This window comes from Galendromus occidentalis, unplaced genomic scaffold (genome assembly GCF_000255335.2).
Source record: "Galendromus occidentalis unplaced genomic scaffold, Mocc_1.1 scf7180000077360, whole genome shotgun sequence".
Taxonomy (NCBI): Eukaryota; Metazoa; Arthropoda; class Arachnida; order Mesostigmata; family Phytoseiidae; genus Galendromus; species Galendromus occidentalis.
In genome coordinates this window covers 528859-553444 of record NW_003805348.1, presented here as the reverse complement: position 1 = coordinate 553444, position 24586 = coordinate 528859, and the positions used below count along the sequence as shown (strand labels likewise).

Here is a 24586-nt window from a genome sequence, read left to right as displayed (position 1 = left end):
GCTGATCTGTCGAGTCATCGCCCCTGGGTGTGGGGCTGTAGGGTCATATGCAATCATCGGGAAAATGATCATTGTATATCGTGACAGGATCGACATCGGATCGATCGACCGTCCTCTCGGCCCTGTGACATTTTGGGACTCCCTTCCGATCGGGAGGAATGGAAGGTTGACCATCGTCTTCTTCCTCAGTGATTACGGGAGTTCGATCTCGCAGGGGTCAGTCGTGGAATCGAGACGTATATCACAAGTCAATCCAAATCGAGAACGAGAAGCTCAACCATGACCGTATGCGACATTACTCTTCCGGCGAGCTTTTTGAGTACGCGACCGGACTCTCGGCATCTATCCAATCTTTTGTTGTCGACTTCTCTCGGAAGAGATCCCTCAATTTTTTCGGAGCCTGATATTTCCGGAGTCCTTTCGTTTTCGACGGTATTTTCACGGAGACATCCCGGAGTACAGATTCCGAAACCTTCTCAAGCCGACCGCGGGCGGGGGAGAAGCGGGCTGCGCCACGACTGGGGAATGCACCCCTCTGAAATGGTGCGTGAATCATGTATCAGAGCCGCTCGTCGCCCACTCGGCCGTTAACCAGAACAGAGCTCTCTGTCGGGTCGGAGTCATATTGTCCATCGAAATCGATGAAGAACTCGACAACATGAGTCCTTCGCTCGGCGGGAGTCTGGCGGCGTATGAGGAATCGAGGTGAATCACTTCTCGAGCTCAGAAGGAGAGTCGCCTGCGTTCTGGCATCGCTTCCGTATGCGAATGCTGGCACGCGTTCCCCATGTATACAAACTCACACGGTGATCGCGCCCAATTTGAGTCCACATACCGGGGAAGATCTGTTGCATCTGCACGAGGCGCGACCGACCCAGGAATGCCCAGATTTAGGATGGTTCATGCAAGTCGACCCGGACCTTCCCTTCCGACTCGCATACGAGCCGATTCCTTCGCTGATAATTTTGATCAGTGATCGCAGCTTGATTGTTCGTGGGCGATCAGTCCCAAATACCGACCCAGTTCTCCTCCGCGGAGTGGACTGCGGATCTTTTCTTCTCTTCAAAGAGCACATAATTTGTCTATTCGTTGCGAATATGTCGAGGCTCTTTCCAGAAACATCGATCGAGCACGAAGTCCGGATCCCGTCCGGCTCGAAATCACTTGAAAACGTTTAAGGACCGCAAGCTGCAGGCGGTCGGCTTGCCGAGGCGTCAAATCATGGCAGAAAGACCTATCTCCCTATCGGCCCACTGTTTGATGGAATTGGGTTAGTTTTCATGAAAGCTTGGTTAGAGTTCACTGATTGCCCGACGAGGCTGCAATATTCAATCATGCCCCGAGAGATGGTTTCCGTGGTTCGAAGGCATCGATACTTCTTCCAGATTTCGTCGGCATAATCATCAAAAACTGCGACAGCAATCGAGTTTCGGAAGTTCTTCTACTTCACGAATCTGGAATCGAAAGCCACACCGATCAACCCATTGTAGTCCTTGGACTGCCGAAGTAGGAAGTCCTTTCGGACCCTCGCTGCGGCTTCCTCCACTGACTTTCAGAGCCGGAGCCGAAGTCTACTCTTGATGAGTCGTCCCATGGAGAGATCCTCCCGACGACGGCCTAAATCTGTTGACACCTGCTATACCTGAGCTTGAGGGTGCTTCGTCGTGCCGCTTCTGTCGCCAGGAGCTCCCTTCGAAAAGTCTCATCCATCGTCGATAAGCTCGATTCGCCTCAAGTCAGAAGAACTACTTGGTTTTCCGGGAAATCTTCGTTGTGCACCTCAAAAAAAAGGCCCTGGCAAACCGTAAGTTTGGACGTGAAACGCATTTTCGATTGCCCCAGAGGATCCTTAGGTCTTGATTCGTATATCATCAGAATCATCGAGGTACACATGATTCGGTTTCGTCCGATGTGAAGTTTTCTTTATTCAATCGGTGTCCTCCCGATTCTACATGGAACCTGGACGGGGTTCCCATGATCGAGGAGCGATCAGTGCTCGGTTGTGTAAATCAAGTTCTGGTGAGCTTTTTTTCCTTTAATCCGGTAGACGCGTCCCTTTAGTTTGAGAAACGCTGCTCTAATCAGTCATTGAGGCTATCGGTGTCCACGCTCGAGAGCACACCTCCCGACGCCTCGAAAGCCATTCCGAATCTCGAAACGGTGCCGAAGATGATGGAGTCCGATGGATCGAAGGGTTTGAGGCAGACGCTCCTAAGAGATATCTACGAAGACCAGATGTTGTGACCTTGCCGAGCCATGTCGCTTGTGTAAGGAGTGGATTTACATATGCTATGAGGAACCAACCGACCTGCGGCCGACTGGGGGTGCCCGTTCGTTGGCGCCATCGCGAAGCACGGTCGTCCGTGATCCTCCCTTTCTCGCCGGGCAACTTCTCCTTTAAAATATCTCGAGCTTTCCTTCCTATTTTGCGTATGATATGCCTACTCGCCTTCTGCTCTGCCGCTGAGCTCGGGCGTCTCGCGATCGGTCCGTCTCCCATGTTTGAAAACAACGTTATTATCTAGTCCTCCAGAGTCCTTAACAGTTCTCTGCAACCTAAGTTTCATGTCTATAGCACACTCGCTTCTGGTCGCCGCCATAAACTTCGGTGTGACGGACTCACAGAGCACGCCGTTCCCAAAGGGGAAGAGGTGACCCTGACTTCCCGTGGGGAAGCGTTATCGATCTCGGGAGAAATAAAATGCGCTTCGTTTTCCCACGCACCTAATACCCGATTCCCTCAAATTTCTATTCAACTATTTCATCGAGCAACGGCGGGATACTGTTGCTCAGGATAAGTCTACTTTTCATCACGATTATTTCGCATAATAAGCTGATTTTTCAAGGCGTTGTCGCAGTTTCGTTCAGGTCCGGAACTCTCTTGGAAACCCAATTTCAATACCCCATTCGAAGGCGGTGTAGAGAAACTCCTCTAGATCTAGATGGCTTCAGCTTCTCCCTGATTGACTTAAATCAACGATAATGTTAAAGCATCGTGTGACACCGCAGTTCCATCTGGGGTACCGGAGACCCTTCCGAGATTTCTCTGGTCGCTGCTCTATCATTTGCAGAACCAGATCTGCGACTCGCACACTGGAAGAAGTGAGGGGCAGCGATGGTGCATATACATTAATAGGAAAGAGCGCAGCGGTGGGATTGGGGGACGGGATTTGATAGTTTATCCCCAATTTTCGATCGGTTCTCGAGAGTCTACCGTGGAAATTCCGGCGGTAATTGGTGAGACCTACATTGATTCGCCTACGAGAGTCTTGCCTCACTGACAAGGAGAGCCTGTACTTAATAAATCACTTAATTTATGCGGTTTCGACACCTCTTCATGGGGGGTCAGATTCGAGCTCATCCTGCAGAACACATACTCCAGAATATCGTAAGGAACATACACAGCTGTTCTCCCGTTTTCCAATCTGCCAGCGAAAACCTCACCATAATTGCTGTCGCATTCGCAGAGTTATTAGATGTCAAAAGCGGACAAGATTTCGTTTCACGAAGACGAAGTTTAGTTGGAAATACCCCTCAGTAAATTTAAAGACGTTTCACGTCAAAATCAAGTGATGCAATTCGGATAATCCGAAACTCCACAGTCTCTGAATCATAAGGCTCCAGAAGCGGACAAAGATTTTGATGCTTGAAGGACGAAGTACATCGAATTGGTCAGCAAAGCCTGCGACAGAGACGTTTCCACATCAGAGTAATTATAACCATGGAATTCAATTTCCCCGGGATTCCCGATCGATAGGGCAGCATGTGTTCGTCAAACGAAGGATTTGTGCTCCGTTTCTGGTCTGAAATCGGCTTCATTTTGCGGTTCACCGTATTTGGTATTCAGGGATCTTTGGGTGATCTCAAGAGCGTGTGATCGCGATCCGCTAGGACTCCGAGAACAGGTATGCGGCACCAGAACGCTCGCAGATCCTATTTCGAATGCATCCCGCCGCCCTTGCAATATAGGTACCCAATGAAAATAATGTTGGGGTCACTCGGCTTTGTCGATGACCAATCATAAGGATTATGATCTAGGGAGCGTACCCTTGACCGTTGTCGAGAGTCACCACGGGAGCCTCGCCATGGTCTCGGGCCTACAAAACCCTATGGGAATATCAGAATCGGATGACCCCATCATGAATTACGGAGAGCGACTCTGCACATGCTCAGAACCCTCGCGGATTTTGTTTTCGCTTGTGCGGAGACCCTTGCAAACTCAGATCCTTCGATGAAGTCTCTGTGGCTGCAGTCGAGTTTTCTCTCAGTGAATTTCATGGAATCACCCTCGTTAAAACTAGGCTAAACCGAGGGCTGAGCCGAACCTAGAGCTCAGCTGAATGAAAGGCTGAGCCGAATCAAGGGCTGCGATCAGGCTGCTCTTCGAAGATTGGAGCAGACAGCGACGAGAGAATGAAAGATATTAGATGTGGCGAGAAGCCAAAGCGGAAATTAACATTGGTGGTAGACTTCCTGCAGCTGTGATGCGGTGGATTCGCGAACTTGCAGCTCGTCTGCGCGTTATCGTACGACAGCTTCCGCCGAATGCTTTCCCGGTACAATAAACGCGGATATCGCGGATACTTCGCGCAGAGCACATAACCGCACGCGCACACGGATAAATTACCTCGATCCCTCTCCACTCTCGATTGTTCCCGTGGATTTCTCTTTCGGCTGGAGATGAGGCTGTTTCCTGGGGAGCATTCGAACGAGCAGACCAGAGTTATTCTATGTGCCCCTCAAAGAATGGTCCGGTCCCCTGGTCTCGGAAAAAAGGAAAAAAATTGACGATTAGACAACCTCATTCCCTGATGTGAGCGATCCTTCCGCGGAAAATGCGGTATCGCCCGAGCTCGAATCTCCAACGGTTCGACTGAGTCTCTTCGGATAAACGTTGCTAGACGTCGTTCCATTCAGAGGGAAAGGCGCGATCGAGTACATTGAGCCCCGGAAAACATCGTAGAGTTCGCTCGACTCCTGGTGTAACTCCTGTTTCGCTTTCCATCGCGCTCTCCCATTTCCTAGTTCCGACCGCGCTCCGCTCTTGCTACGAATCATCGAATGCAAATTCTCCTCCACCATCTCGTTCTGTAAGACTCGAAGTTTTGTCGACGTCGGCAGCGACAACTCTCGCTTCTCAACTCTGCGCTCCCCGCGTCGCCCTGAATAAAACCTGTATGCCTGAGCAAAAACAGCAACAGAGAGGGCTGTGTTTTGATTACTCAAGTAATTTCGGGAGCCGTCATTCTTTCTGAGCTCGGGGGAGAGCGAGTCTCCCTACCGCAAAGATATTCCATATCCGAACAAGCATCGGAAAACCCCTCGGTGCTGATCCGCCGGGGAGCGATGCCCTCGACGTAAACACACCTGTGAATACAACCATGTCTCTCATTCTACCAGGCAGTCACCACATAGAGGCGAACTTTAGGAGTTTCGCCCCTGAAAATTCGCGTCTGAACAGATCGCGAGCTCTCGTAAGATGAATGATATTTCTGCTGCACGCAGGGAAGCGCTCAGAGATCGAAAGCGGTCATTCCTGACGCTCGCCCAGCTCCGATTGGGAATTATTCGTCTGTTTTGAGTAAGTCCTCGTGATTTCCCTTCGAAGCTGCTTCGTCCTCCGAATCGAGTCTGAACTCGTCAGGTCGACTCCTACTGAATCAATCAAGGCTTCAAGCACAAGTTACGAATCTCACATCTGTGGACAGAGATACGAATACCTACAAGTGTATTTCCAGAGCAGAGAGGAAACCCCGCGCGGAATCCCCGGCGGTCCTGCTGAACTGTGTGCTTTCCCTCATTATTGGGTCAACATAAATGGTGGAAAGAGGGGCGTCCAATGTGACGGTATCGTGTGGAATGTTCATCAGTCAAGCATCTGTGATTCTTTCTCTCAACCACTATGAATCACCTGCGAGTCTCTTCGATCTTGGTCCTCTAGTACAGCGGTGGCCAACTCGGAATAGCAGCTGGACCCCCAAACCGCCTTCGCAGGAGCTGGTAGACCCCCTATTTTCCATATTGCTCCAATCCATTCGCCTCATGTGTAAAGTTCTCCGGATGGAGATCGAAGTGGTATCTCAGAGAGTCTGATATCTTCCCCAGCGCACAAGTTTTCGAAACGAAAACCGAGACTATTTTATTTCAGTTCAAAGGTTCAAAGCTCCGACGGACCGTTTCTGTCTATCCATCGATGGAGGGCGGCGACTCTTGCATTATTACTTCCTCTAAATCGGTGTCTGGTCCTCCTACGGTCCACCATTGGTGTAAGCTGTTCAGAGCTTGGGCTGTTTCATCGCCGCTCTTGCTTGAGACGGTATCACTCGTGCTCGTGAGGGTCCTGCGAATATTGTAGTCCTACACCAAGACGTTCAAAATCAGGACGGGCATTCCTTCGCAGTTTATGAGGCTGTCGACGAAGTGAGTCCATGGATTGAGGGCAACCATTTTCCTAGTTTTGTCCACCAACTGTACAGCTCGTTTCGTTCGCGACAATTGAAACTTTGAGGAGCCTCGATGCTCGATGTCATAGACGATGCCAACCAACCACCAGAGTTCGTCTCCATCGCCAATAAACCTTCGATAGCGAAGAGTCTTGGAGAGTAGGCGTGTACCACTCCGTTGTCGCAGGGGGGAGGGATACATCTCAGGCACCGATGGTCGACAATGGACGGTCGTGGGTAATCGCGACTGGCTGCCGATTATGTTCTCATTGCGAATGAATCCCGGAGCTATTTTAAGTACGACTTACGGAGATTATCATGACAGCGAACCGAGCACCGAGAAGAGCGCCGCGAACAAATGTGAAATGTTTCTGAATGTGGCAGACCATTCCTTTCGAAATGAAACCTTTTCCGTGGACTGAGACCCTAATCCACTAGCGGCACGGGGGTCTCGGACCGCTGACTATGCAGATGACCGAGTAATTTTTACCGACACCGCATAACCGACACCCCGCCTGGCCGACACCGCTTGACCGAAACCTCTTGCCCGAAGCCGCTTGACCGGAGCTGCTTGTCCGAATCGAGCCCTACCGAGATTTGTGTATGCAGGCCACAAAATTTCCAGGACCCAGAGCTGAGGGGCGACGCCTTCGAGGGGGAGAACGAACGCAAGCTCGATTTCAAACACGAGTTTCTCACAAGTTTATTCTAGAAGATCTCGTAGTCGTGCTATGATTTCGAATTACTCAGGAAGAGTAGGTACGAATGGAGAGGCCCGTATAGTTTTAATTCGATCATATTAGAACTTGAGATTGACGGCAACTTGGGACGAAGTCGCACAATGTAATCTCATCGGCTTCGTATGGTTCGACTAACAAGGGAACATTACGAACTGCCCCACGCCGATTTTTCTGTTTGCCCAAATAATAGTCCCACCGAGAGATGAAGAACCCGCACCATGCGAGCTGCCAACGCTCGATAGGGACAGAATGAATCCGAGGTGTATTTCCAGGGTTTTTCACCGTATAAGGGTGTTTTTCGAAGAAGAGGTTCAAGATTGATGCCTGATTATTCGGAAAACAGAAATTCTCGTGTTTGAAAAGCGCGCCACAGAGCGACAGTCCGAGCGGATTCGGGAGAACTTCGTTGTGTTCACACGGAACGTCTGCGCTCCAAGAATCGCACCGGTTTCCGCGCGAGTCGCTTAGATCGCAGTTTGAGCAGTTCTGGATTGCTCCAATGATCTCAGCAATGTCAGTGTCCGCGGAATCGTTGTTAGTTCTGCTTCGAAGACACTTGAATGCCTTGAGTCTGAACGAGAGTGCCGGCGACGATGCGGAACCAAGTACCGTCAAGTTGGCTGAGAACATCTTCAGTTCAGTGAAAGGTTTCGAGAATCAAGGCGAAGCCACAGTGGGAGAGATTGACGGACTCTGAGTCGAGCCATGTCGGAGAAGAGTATGATTCTGTCTCCGAAGACGAATACGATGCCGTTTCGAACGACCTCTTCTCGTACGACTACATCTGCAAGGTGCTCGACTTCATTGACCAACACAGGAGGTACTGAATCGCTTCGATTCAACATACATTCAGGAGAGTCAGGGACAGGGGTTATATCCGACGATTCAAGCAGTACAGGGAGCACCTCGGCACGCTCCGCGAACGTTATGTGAAGGTCGCGCGGTATTGTAAGGAATCGTTTGATTCCGCCCGCGCGTATGGCCTGATCGTGCATGACAGAACGTTGAGGATATGGGCGCTCACTAAAGCTAGGGAGCTCGGGCAGAGTTCACTGCTAGTCCTTCTTGGAAATGATGTTCCCCGGTTGCAGTCCTTGATATTCAATCAGGTTTGTCATCCGCAATTCCGACCGATGTGGCTGGGTGTCCGGCCTAGAAGCGGTTTCGATGCCCCACGGGTAGAATTTCCGAGCATGGCAGAGATGCTCTCCGATGCGAACGAAGCGTGTTCATCGGCGAGCTGTTCGCTGCGGCCGTTCATAATCTGTGGCTGTTGTAAAAAGACACCATGTGTCAAGTGTTTCTATGTCGATTATCATTTCTGCAACGAAAATGCGCAATGAATATATGGTCGTTCTATTGCCCGGGAGCCGGGAGGTCCAGTCGGCTCCCTTTTTCTCGGGCAGAGTGCTTTCCAAATTATCTGGCATCATTCTTGAATCTCCTCTTCGAAAAAACACCCTTATACGGTGAAAAACCCTGGAAATACACCTCGGATTCATTCTGTCCCTATCGAGCGTTGGCAGCTCGCATGGTGAGGGTTCTTCATCTCTCGGTGGGACAATTATTTGGGCAAAGTTTCAGAAAAATCGGCGTGGGGCAGTTCGTAATGTTCCCTTTAAGCGAATGAGACGATTATTCGCCTCGACATATCTTTTCTTTGCAGCGTGGGGCTTTGGTCCCATACTCAGGCTGAGCATCCGGGTTTTAGATTCCAGCTCAAGTTCCTGGAAATAGGTGATCATCTCGAATATGTTGACATGCGATCGACCGACACCACGGTTCGAACCCTGGTGCCTACCCTCAAGATGATTTGTATCTCTGGCTCCGAAATTGCGAAAGTGATTCCACAGACTGCGCGGGAACACGGCCGCGTTCTCTAGCAAAGTGCCGATGACGTACTCTTTAGATTACTCTAGGGCAGCATGCGCTGGATGATCCGAGAATGGGGCTTTGGCTCCGATGTCAAGCCAAGCGTTATCGATCTGGGACAGGACAGACCTTATGAGCTTCTCCACGTTAGGAGCCTTGTAGTACTGTTTGAGTCCCAGGTCCTGGACCTTGCGCCAGAGAGACTGCGCGAAATGGAAAATGCACGCTTTCACGGTGGTCAGTGGGAAGCACTCTTCAATCGCTTTGAGTGTGGCGACCTCGAAGTCAAGTTGGAGCCCTGTAGGTTGAAAGTCACGCCGATCGTCAGAGCGTAACTCCTGAGCAGGGAGAACATTTTGCCCTAGGTTTCCTTCTGCTCATTGGGAAGTCGGAAAAAATGCCATAGGAATCATTTCGCCTTTGTAGAAGGCGTGGAGAGTACATGTAGAGCTTGAGGAAGAGCTTTGGCACGACGCAAAATGTTCCCCCCATATATATTACCGAAGCCGAACAAAGTTCCATCACCAGTTGAACCGTAGAGGAACCAAGGATCCGGTCTCCTGTACCGTCGTCCACGATGAGGAAGTTCTGCCCGTCTATGGTCCTCGTCCATGCGTCTCCGAGAACAATCGCGGCTCGAGATTCCGGGAGTGGCGGGCGCACGCTGGCTCTTGCGCGGTACAAGATAGAGGCTGCGCTGGAAAATGACGGGAGCGAAGCACCGATTTCTTAGTCATCATGCGTTGCCCGCAAGTGCTGAGTAAACGATGTTGCCACTTCCATCTACACTCGTTTTCCGCTTTTCTGGGGCTCGGCGACTGCCCGGTCTTTCATTTCTTGGATCGCAGTTCGTCTGATGATTTCTCTCGTCTCATGCTCATGACAGTGGACTCCAACGATGGGCTCGGATTCCTTCGGGGAGGAAAATGTCGATCGGAGTAAGTGAATCGATGATAGATAATAATAGCCCTTGGACAGGACACAGGCGGATGGTCTAATTGTTAGCGCGTCTGACTCTCATGCTGTGCCTTCCGCTCATCCTAAGTGCAAGCCCGCAGCAGCGCGGTTTCATTCGCGCGGGAATAGGCGCGGTTTCGATCCCTGCTGCCGTAGAATTATACAGGGCCCAAATTTCCTTCAACTTGGGTACATTTGATCTCTCAATTCGTCCCCCGGAGCAATGCCGTCGTCGAGGCCCGAACATTAAATGTATCGAAACTATACTGTAAGTCATGTTCCAACACTTGCTGTGTAATCTAGTAGGAAGATGCTCGATGCTCGTATATGAGAGGACGAGGCTCGGATGAGAGCGTAGAGATGCGAGTCAGCAGACGAAACGGTATTGTAGATGTGCGTCCAATGCCGGTGGCACCAGTGCTTTTTATCGAGACTGCACACGATATTTACTTTCGATGCGGTCGGTCAAATGCTTTCGGTCAAGCAATATCGGTCAACTGGATGGTAACCGAATGAAGTACATTGAACGCGCCCCCACTCGATATTGTAGACGTTTCACGACAGATGCTTTCTGTTGACGGGAGGTCTTCGGAAGAAGCGAGGAGGTCGGACATCGACAAGGTCTGTGGGAGCTCTACCCGTTTCCCTGTCGTACCGCGGACACTCCAAATTCCGCGCTTCGAAAAATGCAAAGAGACGCAAACAAGCGGCTTTCTAGTTTTCGGCAGTTTCATGAAGTTCTATTGCGAACGCAGGACAGGAGAATCCAACGCTTTCAGAGTGGTCGCTGTGAACAAATTCAAGTCGAGTGGTGAAATTTCGGGCTGGGTGACGACAACAAAAGAAAGCTCCAAGTCGCGCGCCTCGGCAGCAGCAGACAGCGCGCAAAATTCGGTCTATTGTCCGCCGTTTTCGAGGTACCTCAGCTACCGACTCGTTTTGAGGGCGGAGTCAATAGAGTTGCAAGCGAGGAAGTTCGAACGGGAGCTATGGCCAAGGTTCAGATGAAGAATTTGGGAACGTTTCTGCTCGTGGACTTAACTCTCAAACCAGAGCCGGCGAGGAGACGGTCCCGAAAATTCCCCAGCACGATCCCCTCCTCTTCCGAAGTCCCGAGCGCTCGAGAGTCGTGAGAAATGCATCGTGATCCTACTCCAATATTAGACTTACAGTTAGAGACGAAGCCAGAGATCGAATCTCAATACGCCCGAGCAGCAGGTCTCGAGAGACTTGGACGACCCTCGCACGCAGGCTGCGATTGTTTCTCCGTGTTGTAAGCAAGCCAGTTGACGTCTTCAAGGAACGGAAAACTCCCACGCCGCCTCCGGAGGAGGGAGGATGAATCGACGACGGGATCGGAGAATCAATTGTTCACAAAAACAGGGAATGCTCCCGCACGACTAGTTGCGTCCGCATCAGAAATCAAGGGGGCGGTCTTTTGCTCTCCGTCGAGTGGAAACCGATGCATTGACGGGAAGCGACCCGACTCACCGGTGCTTGGGGAAGGTTAGGCGTTGTCTCCATTGTTCGGCAATCGATACGCGAAATGCATGAAACTAATTCGTGGACCCTATCAACCCTTCTTCTGAACCTACAACGGACTTCATACCCTCATGGAAACGCGGAGGAAGGAGTTAGGTAGAACCCTAGAAGTCTGATCACCTCATGAGTCTTGACTCATGACTCAAGATACAGGACATACCTGCATGATTCGCTAAGGATGAGGTTGCTTCCCCGCGTCCGTACACATACATAGATCCGTCAGCAGCCTCGTTTTCCTGCTGCAGCGCGCCGCCGCGACCGAGCTCGAGCTCCGAATGAAAATGGATTGCTCATTACATCGTCGATTGCGGCTGAAAAACGCAGACTGGATGCAACCAGAAGCATCTCCGCGCCGTCTTATTATGAAAAATTGAGAGGATACCGCTATACGGATGCGGGACTCCCGGGTCACAGCTGCGAGGAAGGAAAGAGCCATGTCAGCGATGCCACCATCGACATCAAAAGTCGTTTCAGCTCCGATGAACAGAGTCGGAGGACAAAGCGAGATGTATACAGCTAGACTGGTCCGTTTCCGATTCGTGCAATACCCGCACCGATTTCCGCGAATGAGTTTTGGCGAGAGCCGCAGAGCGATCCCGCCGTCGCAATCCACGATTTCCGGAGGGTTTCAGACGACTTCGCCCACCAGAGGTCATCGCTTCGAGTCTTCCCTTCGTTTTTGACGAAATAACATGCCAGCATGCATCAGCCCAAGATATGGTAGAGGACTTGTCTTATCCTTTTCCTGGATCAGGATGAAATCGGAGCGGAAAATATATCCACGGAGCCTGGGGCAATTCCCTGCTGCTCGGTGGGAAAAAAGCAAAGTCTCATTTCTTTCCTCGTTCCCTACTTCTGAAGCGGAAGAGCCTCTGAAAAGACAGATATTGCGGAAGAGTTCCGAGAGTGGAATTCGATTCTCCATTTTTCTCGTCGTCTTTTCCCACCCGGTCTCCAAACGGAATGCCGGACTTTGCCCCAATCAGGAAAGAAAATGTTGTGATTGATTCGAGGATCGTAGGGAGGGATTAGGTTGATCCAGACAGCATCCTGAGATCTCGGCATTCTCTCGTACCAGGGCACGGGAGGTGCGACTCCGGAGAAATTCCTCTTGTTGCGCGGGGCTCCTTCGAAAAAGTCTCATCATCTTCCGTTGCTTGTCTCGGCGAGCTGGTCAGAGCCTGTCTGCTTCTCTTCAAGTCTGTCGCTTTTCCTCGTACCCCAGTACTCGTGGTACCGTGTCGCGGATAGGCTGCTGGCCTGCAACTCTCTTAGTCTGCCGTCGTGTCTACGTTTCTTCCTTGTTCAACTTCGGTGCCCTCGGGGCACGTTTTCGTTGCTGCTCGTTGCTCCCCCTCCTCACACGGTTTCCTCACTTCCCCTGTTCGCGCTGTATGTCATGACGTGCTCCGACTCCCGAATGACGAGATCAGTCTCACGACGAACGTCGAATTTGATGGAGACGCTCATTCCGATGAAATTGTGATATATGCATGAATATTCCAAACTGGAGACCCATATGTCGAGAGGCCCACCGTCTACGGAAGCGTTTCGCAATCGTCGTCCGCTTGACAGGAGACTAGAGTGCCCTGTGAGCGCTCGATTAGTCAGCAGCCTCACAGAACCGTCCCGTCTCGGGGTCATCTGGGCTCCGACTCCTCGAACTTCCAATGAGCCGACTCCGTCGCGAACTATTAATATAATTGTGTTCCCTCTCACGAGCGTTCAATCTCAGCGGATCGTTGTCGGGGTATCGGGTTACCTCGGGGGACGGGGAACTGGCAAGTTTCATCTACGCTGAATTCCGCCAGAGCTGCACAACAACAACAACAACCTTACTCTATGTAGCTATCCTCGCGATTTCTCGGTTTTCCCGTGAGTGCTCCCCCGTATCTCATTGCAGAGACTCCGCTGCTGAGTGAGACCTTTTCGCATGATTACGGGATAGCTAATATGCAAACGAAGCTTCCGCGTGGATTCTCTGTAGAATTGTAAATGATGCCCGAATAGGAGCCAGGTGGGAGTAGGCGCCTCTACGAACAACTAGCCCATCCACAACACTCACCGTACCGCTCCACGCGGGTCCCATGCAGCGCGTGCTAGATGCCCGAACAGAAATTCATCGTCTTGGGTCCACTCGAGACGATGGGACCCGATGAGTTTGTCTTCGGTGCCAGCCGGGGGGATCGGCACCGAAAAAGAAGGAAATGATCGTTATCTGACGGGGCTTCTCCGTCTGTCCGCTTCCCCGTCCATCGGCCCGACTGTTCGCTCATGGGTCCGCCCGTCAGCACCGTCTGTTCGCTGTTCGTCCGCCCGTGTTCCAGTCTGTTTTGCATAATTTACGCTTTGGAGACCCGAGCGGAACGGCTTGGGTGCTAAGGGAATTTCGAGGACAGAATATAGGAGAACGTCAGGAGAAAAAAGAATGGGACGGCGGAAGGAAGCTCGCAGCCAGCCAGTCGGGTAGCCTGCCATCCGGTTAACTAGAGGAATACGGAGGAAACAAAATAAGATGAAGCCGCCCGTCTCGGCTCTCTTACTCATCCCCGAGCACGGAGCGGAGTATCGGAAGAATGCGTCGTACGGAAGCGACGCCGACGTCGAATTGAACGGATGAGTAGATACGGGCGAGCACGCAAGCAATTTGCATATCCGACTTGTCACGTACCTATCTATTTCTTTGATCTGATCTCTGACAAGTTTATGAGCTCTGTCCCGTCTTCCGGGAATCTTGAGCTCGTCCCAGGTGATCTGCTCTTGGGCGCTGTTCTCGCGAACCTATTGGGTGACACGCTCCTCGCGAGTGTCTCGAAGACTCTGCGGGACCGGATCTATTTGAAGTCTCAGGATTCGCTGATCGGAGTCAGAGGAAATTCGGTCAGGAACCGCGTTAGGAATAGTCCTCCTCTAGCGACCGAGTGGATCGAAAGCTCCAAGTCGTGGACCGCGGTGACTTTCGGGAGGTGCATTAGCTAGGAAGGGAAGGTAGCTTCGTGATGGCTCGGGATTTCTAAGATCCAAGCACGCTTGTCGCTGATAGTGCTAGCTGAGGCCGGAGCCGAGACTCCTAAAGGCCTGAGTAGCTAGGAGGCTACATCTAAGCCTACACCTCGGCAGGCAGACCCCTGGGGCTACGGCACCAGTGCTCATTAGCAGGCGTTTCCCGTGCCTGGATATCCCGAGAGTGGCTGCGACGGTTGTGGCGACTTCCACGTTGACTTCTGCTCCTTCGGTGGTTCGCTCCGCTCAGGGCCCTCTTCTAGATGAGTCAAGAAAGTGACTCGGAATCCTTCCGTCATATTTAGCGAGATTTATCCTCCGTGGAGCGACTTCCTCGCGAGCGACTGGAAGCGATCAGTGAGCGAAAGCCGGGATACTACGCTGCAATAATCAATGAGACTGGGGGAACGACTGTGTGACCGGCCAAATCGAAGAGTGAGCTGTCTCATGCTCTTGTTTTTCTATTGCGTGTAATTCCTTATTCAGGCTCTAGTTTCACTTTGAACATCATTGCCTTCGGCCACTATCGGTCGTGTGGGAAGGTGTCCGACCAAGGGAGTGTACCTTTTCGAGCGCCGTTCCCCGGCAGTGCCGCCGTGTCGCGATGCCGCATAAGCGAAGGCATCACTCCCCTTCCCAATGATTACATGTCAACGAACCAACGACGGAGTTTTGTGCTTTCTGCCTTCGCCGCTCGAATCGCTCGAATAATTCTGATTACCCCGCAGACAGAAAAGCGGAGACAGTGCCGATTCACGCTGTGTGAATCAATTATTTATTCGCTTCAGATTATTCGAAAATCCGACAGTCTGGGAGCTAACAGTTGATACACCTGCTCGATCCAAGTCATGAGCCTCGAAGGGGGAGAGGGAACGAAATTGCGGCTCGAGCTCCGTCAAACCAACGGAGACCTCTTCACATTCGTCGAGGTTTTTCGCGAGTGGGGTCATGTGCGATGAATCCAAATCCATACAGACAATAATAGAGAGTTGACCTCATGTTGCGCGAGTCCGGACGGCATGAATTTGAGAGCCAAAGTCTCGCTAATTCCATGCTCACAATGCTCTCCGAAGACAAAAAAAAACCGAAAGTCACCCCGTCGCCGGCGGAATCACGATCCAAGGAGAGTCTTAGCCACGGAAATCTCAAACTGCCATTCGCCGAAATTATTCTCAAGTGCTTTCCCCTGATACATCCCACTCGAGGACCCTTCAGATACGGAACGCTTCCAGCAGTCATCATCACGGGTCAGGTTTCAATATCCTGAACCTTTTCGACGCTCCCTCGACCCCTCGGCCCCTCGAAACGACTCGTGCTCGAACTTATGTCTGACTAAGATTCTTCCCGGAACTCTTATGCCTGGGTTCATTCCTGTCTTCCGGCTACATGGGCTATCGAGAATATTCGCGATCCGCAGCCGTTAGTACCGTAGCACGTTCTTGTGATACGCCGACTCGTGCCCAAAATGACGCACCGGCAGCCGACTCTTATACATCTCCTTCGTTGCTTCTCACTCTCTTTCAGTACTGCGAGAGCTGGAATGATGGAGTGCATGCGAACTGAAGATGGATCGCTAAGCCCAGGTGAGCTTCGCCGAGGCCGGCTGAAGAAACTCCTCACGAGAAGGCGTCAAGTTATCAGCATCGAACACGCTACACGTCACGCTCTCATAGAGTTATGCAAGCGGCACCGCGTCGATTCCATGCTCAGGATTGGGTTCCGTTTTTTTCGGAACCTTCGGGAACCACCTAGGTCAATCAAAGATACCCATCTTGTATCGATCGCCAACTCACAGTGTGGGGCTCTGTCGCTCTAAAAAATTGGACGCCGTATCGTGACCCGTGGCGGCGACCGCCGAGCTGCTATGTACATACGGCAGCGCATCGGTGTAGATGTACAGAGGGGAAACTCGAAGCTCATTTTTCTATACATCCATTTTTTCCGACGAGCCGAGAAGTCCGAAAGAGAGGAGCATCCGAACAAGTAGATGAATTACTACATTAACGAAACAATAAGGAAAACGAGCTCGAGGTTTCATCGTAGACAAGAAATCGTTGGCCCATCGACGGGGAGATCGTAATCCAGCAGATTAGCGAAGCCGCCGAGTTGCACAACCAAGACCGTCGGGAGCTGATCCTCCGTTTCCCGAAAGAGGAGCCGTCCTGTTCGGCCGGACACGAGATAACCCCAGAGGTCATCTGGCGTCACGACAAGCTGCCCTCCGGGGGGCTGCTCGAAGCATCCGGGAAACGTCGACGTAGTGAGAGAAGTGAGCCGCAGGTGGCACGACCGGCTCGCTTTCCTGTGAGATTGGCTGCCAATTGTGTTTATCTCGTCGCTGCGGGCTCGAAAACCTGCGATTCCGAGCTCGGCACTCGAATGCTCCGTTCCGGACGGAGCGTGGGCGCTCAAGAACAAACGCTGATAGCTTTTCGCTATTCGACGTCATTCCTCCGACCGGCGCTCAGTTCCTGCCCCCGCTCTCTATCCGTCCTTCTTCGCCCGGATAGAGCGACACGTGAATGGTCATTCGCCATCTCCTAACGAAAAACGTAGAAATGCGCCTTTGGGCTCCGGAGCAGCTGGTGACCACGCGATAACTTGACCGTCGCAGCTGCGGGGAGCTCTCCCTCTCAATTCTTACCGCTGTAATAGCACCGCGAACAAGCTGCTCTCAACCGACGCGGTTGTTATTGTAGTTGTCGTTGTTGTTGTTGTTGCTGGTCGAGGAACAAAGCCGCAGTTCGGGCGCACATTCATCTCCTTTGGTTTCAAGGCTGGCCGATCCGGTAGTGGTGTTGGCGTTGCTGCTGTGGTTGTCGTTGCCGACATCGCGTGCATCAGTAGTTTGTTCCTGTCGTTGCCGGTCGACCCCTGTTGACCTAGTCGATGCGACTCCCTGAATAAATCGCAGCTCCAGGGCGGAAAACGTAGGGCGGCACGACGTGGCTCAGCCGCGGGAAACCGACAAGTCGCCGCAACATTAAACTAATTCCACGGCGCTTCTGCATCGACGACCCCGCAAAAGAGAAATTCCGAGTGCCCGAGGTCGGCGGAAGTTGTTCCACTGTGAACAGACCAGAAAAGGAGAGATCTTGCGACGTGCCGGAACAGCCGCTGGCGAACATGGTCATACCAGGCCACACGAGGGAGGAACCTGCAGAGGTCTTCTCTTTCACTCGTGCTCTGTCCTCGGCTGAAAGCCAGCAGTCCTATCGGCTGACGCCCGACCGCTTCGGAGCGACGGTCGCTGAACTTGCGGGCAACAGCTGTTTTCCTCGAAGCCGACGACTTGAATTATCTGATGAAAGCGTGGACGACGCTGACGACGGCGCGGCCGGCGCCGGAACCGACATCTAGGCATCAAGTTTCTCCGACGACGGGAGGGAATTCTCGCCGCGACTCGACCGCTCGGTTCAAGGAGGGCAGGCACTCGGAGTTTGTGAATGACGCGGTCATTCGTGGGAGGTTCGTTCCAGACTCTGGAGTCATATGTACGTGCGGAATCGATTGCCCCATTCCTTCGAGCCTTCGAGTATGACCACAGCTCCTCTCCTCTGTCGAGGGATCCTCCGTCGAGTTCTTGTTTGCTGAATTATTCGTCGAGCGCGAATTCTTCCATTCGATTTGAGAATTGAAATAGATTTTGGATCCATGAGCAGAACCACCAACGATGGAATCCTCAGATCGGCTGAACAATGCTCCAACTCGGATCGCGCGTTCGGCACGACCTCGAGACTTTATCGCTGCACGCCTCTATCCGAGTATTTCCGTGTGGAGCGATGTCTTCAAACAAAGCTCTCGCCGAGAGTGGCGCGGAAGGTTTCCCGTTTCCTTCCTGGTATGTTCCCTCGCTGAGCTGAACCCTGAAGGCTCACCTGATCTTCCTCATGATAGGACCGGAGGAATTCGGAAGTGAGTTTTGGGAAGGCTGACATTGAAAAACAGTGAGAGAATATCGATCGCTTGCAATACAGGATTTTTGTTTCCTGCCCTCGACTGATCGTGACAGGCTTCAGGACAAAGAGGATTTCCTCAGGAGTTCCAGCCCTTTGGATGCTGACTCGAGTGAGTAGACTGAAATGGATGGCGAAGGCATCCGGTAAGTGCCGCGCTTGTCGGATATTCCTGCCCAAGAATTGCTTCGTGCACATCTGAAGATATCTTTCTATTCTTGGCCTCTGATGCGATCCCTCGAGATCTTTCTCGCACCCGAGACCGGCTGATTTCAAACAGGGCTCGGCAGCCTTTGGTTCTGCTCCTCGTCGAATGGGATGGGGTGGATGCGGGGGAAGGTGAGGAGCAAATGGATTTGCTTCCGAGAGATTGGGTCGAAACTCCCAAGACAACAGCCGGCCCGTTTGGGAGCGCCTCGCAGCCAAACCGCGGGTACGCCGATGAGCTCATCATCCGCTCCCCTCCTGAAATCATCCATTGGCGAAAATACCTCATCGTATTCGATGATCTCAAGCGCGACCCATGATCCTCGCGGACGGGATCTAGCGTCTAGCTAGAGAGACGTTCCGTGCTCGAAGGTTCATCGTTCGTTAACATTGTAGCGCAACGCGTTGAGAATTGGATGAAAGAATGACGATTTCTGACGGCAACGCCTCCGAGTCCACTTCCGTTATTCGGCAACAGATCCACCCCACGGAGACGTCCATTCTGTCGCGCTGAATTGCTCGCTCGAGAGTTAAGATTGTCAACATCAGAACGCAGTCGGAATTCTTCTCCGGAGCTCCTGTGAATTTCAGGGAGTCTGCGAACATTCAAGTCTAGAGTTGCGCTCGAGCTAAAGTTCACGAGTGATTCGTCGAGAAGGCACTCCGGAGCTGGACTCCAACTCCGACGAGCTCCAGCGCGGGATTGGAGGATTCAGAACCGCGATTCGGAATTCTTTCCGACATACGTATTGTATTCTTCCACATTATTCTTACCCATACGATTCTTCCCTCATCGGAGGACTCGTCGTCCATGCGATCGGCGACTGAGTAGAACCGCTGAATATTCTCGTATACAGCTCGAGGCATTGGTGTGAAATACGGCGAGCGAAACGAAGCGGAAAGAGGGCAAAAGTCGATTCTCGGGAAGCACTTCAGCTGAACACTCAATGTCGACATCTCAAGTGGGTGTGAAGCCTCTCGCTACCGTCGCCGACGTCGCCGTCGTCTGTTGAATTGAGGATTGCAAAGAGGGGAGCAGAAAAAGGTCTTGAGCAGCTTTCCATTGCGTTGCGCAGTGAGTGACAATGAATAAATGTGAGTGTGTCTCCATGAATGGAGGGCCGCTGCGAGATCTATTCGACTTCATTGAGATTTTCAGTCGGCCCAATGTTTGCATTCGCCTTCCTCAAATAGAGAGTGAATCTTTGCCGGGAACCCTCTCGAATGTGCCGAAAATCGTGACACTTCTTGTATCCGTTGGGGCGGCAATCGCTCCGGAATTCTTCAGACAGGGATGCTTGTCGTTTCGGACACTGCGCTCGAGCTGATAGACATGCTCACCGCGAAGGTCGCGAGATATGCTCCGTCTACGCTCTCTTTCTGCCCAGGCTTGATTCCCAACCTCGGATCTGTATCCGGCGCTGAAAAAACTCAAGAGAATATTGCTCCTTCATCGTCCCATGACAGTTTCCGAGTTTTATTGATGGAGACGCTCCGTCGTACGCAAGAATCGAATGAGAGTCTCGAATTCAGGTATGTCACACGAAGTGATCGCCACGAGTGATAGAGAGGGTGATACATTACCACGGGTTCTATTGGAAAAACCGAGAACTTCAAAGAAACGATTCAAGGGGTATAGTAGAGCTGATCCAGAGCGGAATCATTCCTCCGAGACCCAGCTCTGCCGGATATCAACTCAACCGCTGCGCTTTTCACAGCGGCATCATAACAATGAGCCTGATGGAATCCTCACACAAGTCATCGCATTTCACATTTGCAGCGAAGAGACACTCGTGGGCGAAACACTCGCATCACGTGACAATAAAATATTATGATGGATAGGGTTCTCAAATCCAAGAGAAGAGTCCGGAACATCTCGTACACTGATGATGGTGTTCAGCAATACAAATCGGAAGGATAGTGGGACCTTGCGGCTTCCTCGTCTGAATTTTTACATAATTCAATTGGTTCTATGGTATTCCCCGAGACCGAGGAGAAGTTTTTCTATCGGGTTCATATAGGTCATGCACTTGGCTCGCCCGCTCACATAAGCCCGTTTTCGCCCGCGCGCTCGCTCTGATCTGCGGCTTAGAAGCTCCATTATTTAGGTACATTCAGTGTTATTGCGAATCCGCCGTGTCAATTTGAGCACGGAAAGCAAGTTTTCTCGGCTCGAAGTAGAGTCGTTCGATTCGTAATTAATTGCCCCGATGATTCATCAAGGACTGATTAACCTGTGGCTCTAATCTTCTGTCCGATAACGAGTATCCATTTCGTTTAATTAACTCTCGATTATTAAGCCCCTTCCTCTCACAATGATCTCTTTCGAACATCGGAAGTCCAGAGATTCTTTTTTTCGGTGATCCCATAGAGCGAGAATGGAGTCGGTCATCACTTTTTGTTCTCGTTCGGCTCAGCAGCCGAATCGCACGCTCTCTGAAGAATGCGTCTCCTTCAGATAGATATATGTAGATACAATAATATATAAGAGGATTGAGAAAAACCAAAGCACACTCGCCCGACCGATCGGAGTTATTTTCGTATTGGTTGCTTTTACTCGGAAAACAAGCCTCTCACGATACTCTACGCTAAGAGCGTTCAGCTGAAGTAGAAAAATATTTCGGATGAGTAAACCCTCAGGCTCTGAATTTTTAATCTGCGGTTTCCCTCAAGTCTGGGGCGTCTCAACTTTGCCCCACCCTTTTGGATCGTTCGATGCGTCATCTCCGGAATCGCCCTCACGTCATTCACATTCCGACACGAAGGTCCGGCAACAACATTCAAGATTCGTTAGTTCGTAATGCTATCTTGTCACCATGCTTGCTTTGGGATTCCGTATCTAGCTGTACATTATTTTGTTTCATGATGTGCTCTGTACGGAGGTGCTGCAACCTTCGTTCTAACTGTTCCGCCTCAGTTGATCGCGAACATGATCCTAAGAAACAGTGCTAGAAAACATACACAACGAATCTTCGCGCTCGACATTCCGTAGCTCCTCCCGGGCTTCATCTGCGTACACGTGTATGATCCTCGGTAAATTCGTTCAGCCGCGATCGTCGACTCCAAGACAGCGGTCATTGAGCGGACAGCGCCGAACCTTCCGCTCAGCATTGGTGTCTTCATAATCATATTCAGAATGTCATCATCTACCTACATAATGTCCGTTTCGATCGATTGGTGCGATGTGTGGAAAACAGTCGAGTTTCCCTCAAGGAGATCACTGAGCCCGGGAGCGTAACCGTAGTGGACGGAATGTCTCGACTGTCTCGAAATGACAGACAGCGGAGGAGACGGAACCGGTGGGAGATTGCTGAAGTCGTCGTCGACGTCGAAACCTTCTTCCTCATAAACTCCGAGCTGATCGTCGGGTGGAAACAATTTGCTCCCCGAGTAGATTACAGGACTCTGGAATATTCGAACTTCTTGTGACATTCCTGCTCCCTTGATGATTCATATCCTTCCTTCCTCCCTTCCTGAGCTTCTTCATCGCGAGACTCAGGCGCGAGACCTTTCCCGGTGGGGAGTCGTCGCGTCTTGGGAGAGAGAAAAAACGTACCTGGTCGTCGGGGCTTTTGTCGTTAATCATCCACGTGTGATTCACGTGCCCGTTGAAATGCGGAAGCAAAGCAGGAGCTTGCTGGTTATATGAGTGCACAATATCAATATCGAGATCTTCGTTTATGTCCTTCAATGAGTCATCGTTGTCGTCCGCATAATCGGCTTCTTGATTGTTCGTCCGGCATCGGAGGTTTAATACAATGCAAAATATAACGAACAGCAGCGAGAGAACGGCCGCAGCGATGATATATATGGGGGAAACGCTGGTATTGTCTGTGGAGAAGAAACACTCCTTTGAGTTCATGTGGACGCCGTAAGGCACATAGAAAAACGGCCATAATATAAGGCCAGCCATGCATCTCTCGTTGATCTTCCGTATGCCAGCATCCCCCAGAACCACAGCAGCGTTCCGCGCCGCAGAGCGCTTCGAGGACGGAGTTTACGCTTTGCGAATGTCGCTTCGCGTGTTGAGTATGCGCATCGTCGAAAGTGGAAGCCGTTTGCTTTGCTTCGGAGAGTCGAACGGAGCTATTTATAACTTCGACACCCCTCGGCACGACGCCCGCTCAAGAGTTGGCGAAATTGTGAATCAGGGAACTAGCTCTAATACTTCGCTTGAGGCTTGTCCCTCTTGCGGGAGATTGAATCATTTTTTCGCAAAATTCGCTCCCAGCGAAGAGAAGATTTCTAAAAGAACTGACGATTGGTGAATCGAGAATCTCTATCTGGCTCGCGGAGTCTCCAATATACGGGACGTTTCGAGAGCTGTCGGGAGAGATCCATACGAGCGAGTCATCGGCCCTCTAGGTGTAAAGCGTTTTCCGAAAATATTCCACTCGTCAAGACGCCGCCGAGTTCGAGGGCGGTCGGAGTTCCCTTCTCCGGCTGAAAACCGCAAACCGTCGGTGACAGCAATTCTGCAGAGTGCTTTCTTCCCGAGTGTGTTCCCGCGTCTCTGAGTGGCGTCGTTTACCCATCCGACCCATTTATCGTGAGGTCGGGATTTCTCAAAATTGGTCTGACATTTAGAAAACGAAGAAATTCCCCTCTAGGGGTTTTCCCTCAGAACTCATTCCATCCGAGTCACCCATAGGGGGTTCGGACGCTCCCCGACAGGTGCCAACGAATCATTAAAACCCGAACGCATTGGAATAGACGCCTACTACATGCTTTAGAATGATTCACTGACCTCCAAAAATTAGGCGGACAACACCGGCAGACAAACAATCCAGCCCCGCGCAAGGCTTGTTGACTGGCGTGACCTTGGTGGGAATCGGTGACTGCGTGCTTGATGTGGATGTCGGCCGTGTTGGTAAAGGCTCCAACGTGGTTGGCATGGGAACTGAAAAAATATAAAGTAACGTCACGCGGGCGTAGATGAATGTCATGTTCATGGACGCTGCATGCCCTCGTTTGCTAAGGCCCGAATTCCTGGCTCGTTCGTCCGGAATGGGGACGAAGAAATAAATAGGATCCGAGCGCGACCCAGTCGCCGACTCGGGTCGAAGACTCTCGGTCGCAAGACTTTCGGCGGAGGAATAACTCGCATTGCAACTCGCGGATACTCACAAGTTGAACAGGGGTTGGCGGGATCCTGTCGGGACGGGCAAGCACAGACATGACCCTGAGGTCTGTACAGGCACAGATGGGAGCATCCTCCGTTGGCGACTCCACAGGTATTCGTTCCTGTTTGACGCGTAGCGGCCACCATTTTGATGTCCATCGGATTCTCGATTTCGTCCCGGATGATTTGCCGCTTCTTTCCGCTGAGTTTCTCGGCACGCTCGACGCTCTTCGTCTGCCAATCCGTCCAGTAAATGTAGTTGCCGTGCTGAAAATCATCTTGACGGTATTTTCGCGGAGATTCTGGAACTCCGGAAAGCTCGCCGGAGGATGGTACAGTGTATCCGTTCACTACGGCAATGTGACCGCAATAAAAAAGCCCCGTCGATTTCACGGTGAATTACCGAATGGTCACTCCCTTCGGTGTCTGTCTCAAGAGGAAGTCCGCCGTGACGAACACGCACTCTCCGCTCCGCATTTTCAAGGAGGTTACCCGTCGTAGGCACGGAAGCACCCAGCAGGATGTTTTTGCACGTAGAATTAGTCTCGCGGCGAGCTTCCTACACGGGCTGTACACACCAGCACAACCCACCAGCGAGCCGGTTCTTCGAGCACAGCAAGCGACCGAAACCCCAACCCGGACTCAACGCCGACAAATGATCATGACGCGCGCCGTCGAGATTTTTGCTAGCGAGTTCTCCTTGGCACAAAGTGGCAAAAAAGGAGAAGTAATGGCGCAGAAGTC

The 24586-nt window shown here is 51.5% G+C and overlaps 1 protein-coding gene across 1 annotated transcript in view; it reads right to left on the bottom strand.

Moving 5' to 3' along the window:
- Positions 1-9093: 9093 nt before the first annotated feature.
- LOC100903456 (low-density lipoprotein receptor-related protein 4) overlaps positions 9094-24586 on the bottom strand; it is a 43616-nt gene continuing 28123 nt past the window's right edge. Inside the window, exons 28-32 of the mRNA XM_029111157.1 lie at positions 23848-24109; positions 23468-23620; positions 22277-22551; positions 21960-22125; positions 9094-9353 (exon numbers count right to left, since the gene is read on the bottom strand). Coding sequence (XP_028966990.1) covers positions 9094-9353; positions 21960-22125; positions 22277-22551; positions 23468-23620; positions 23848-24109 — 1116 coding nt within the window. The remainder of the gene's footprint in view (positions 9354-21959; positions 22126-22276; positions 22552-23467; positions 23621-23847; positions 24110-24586) is intronic.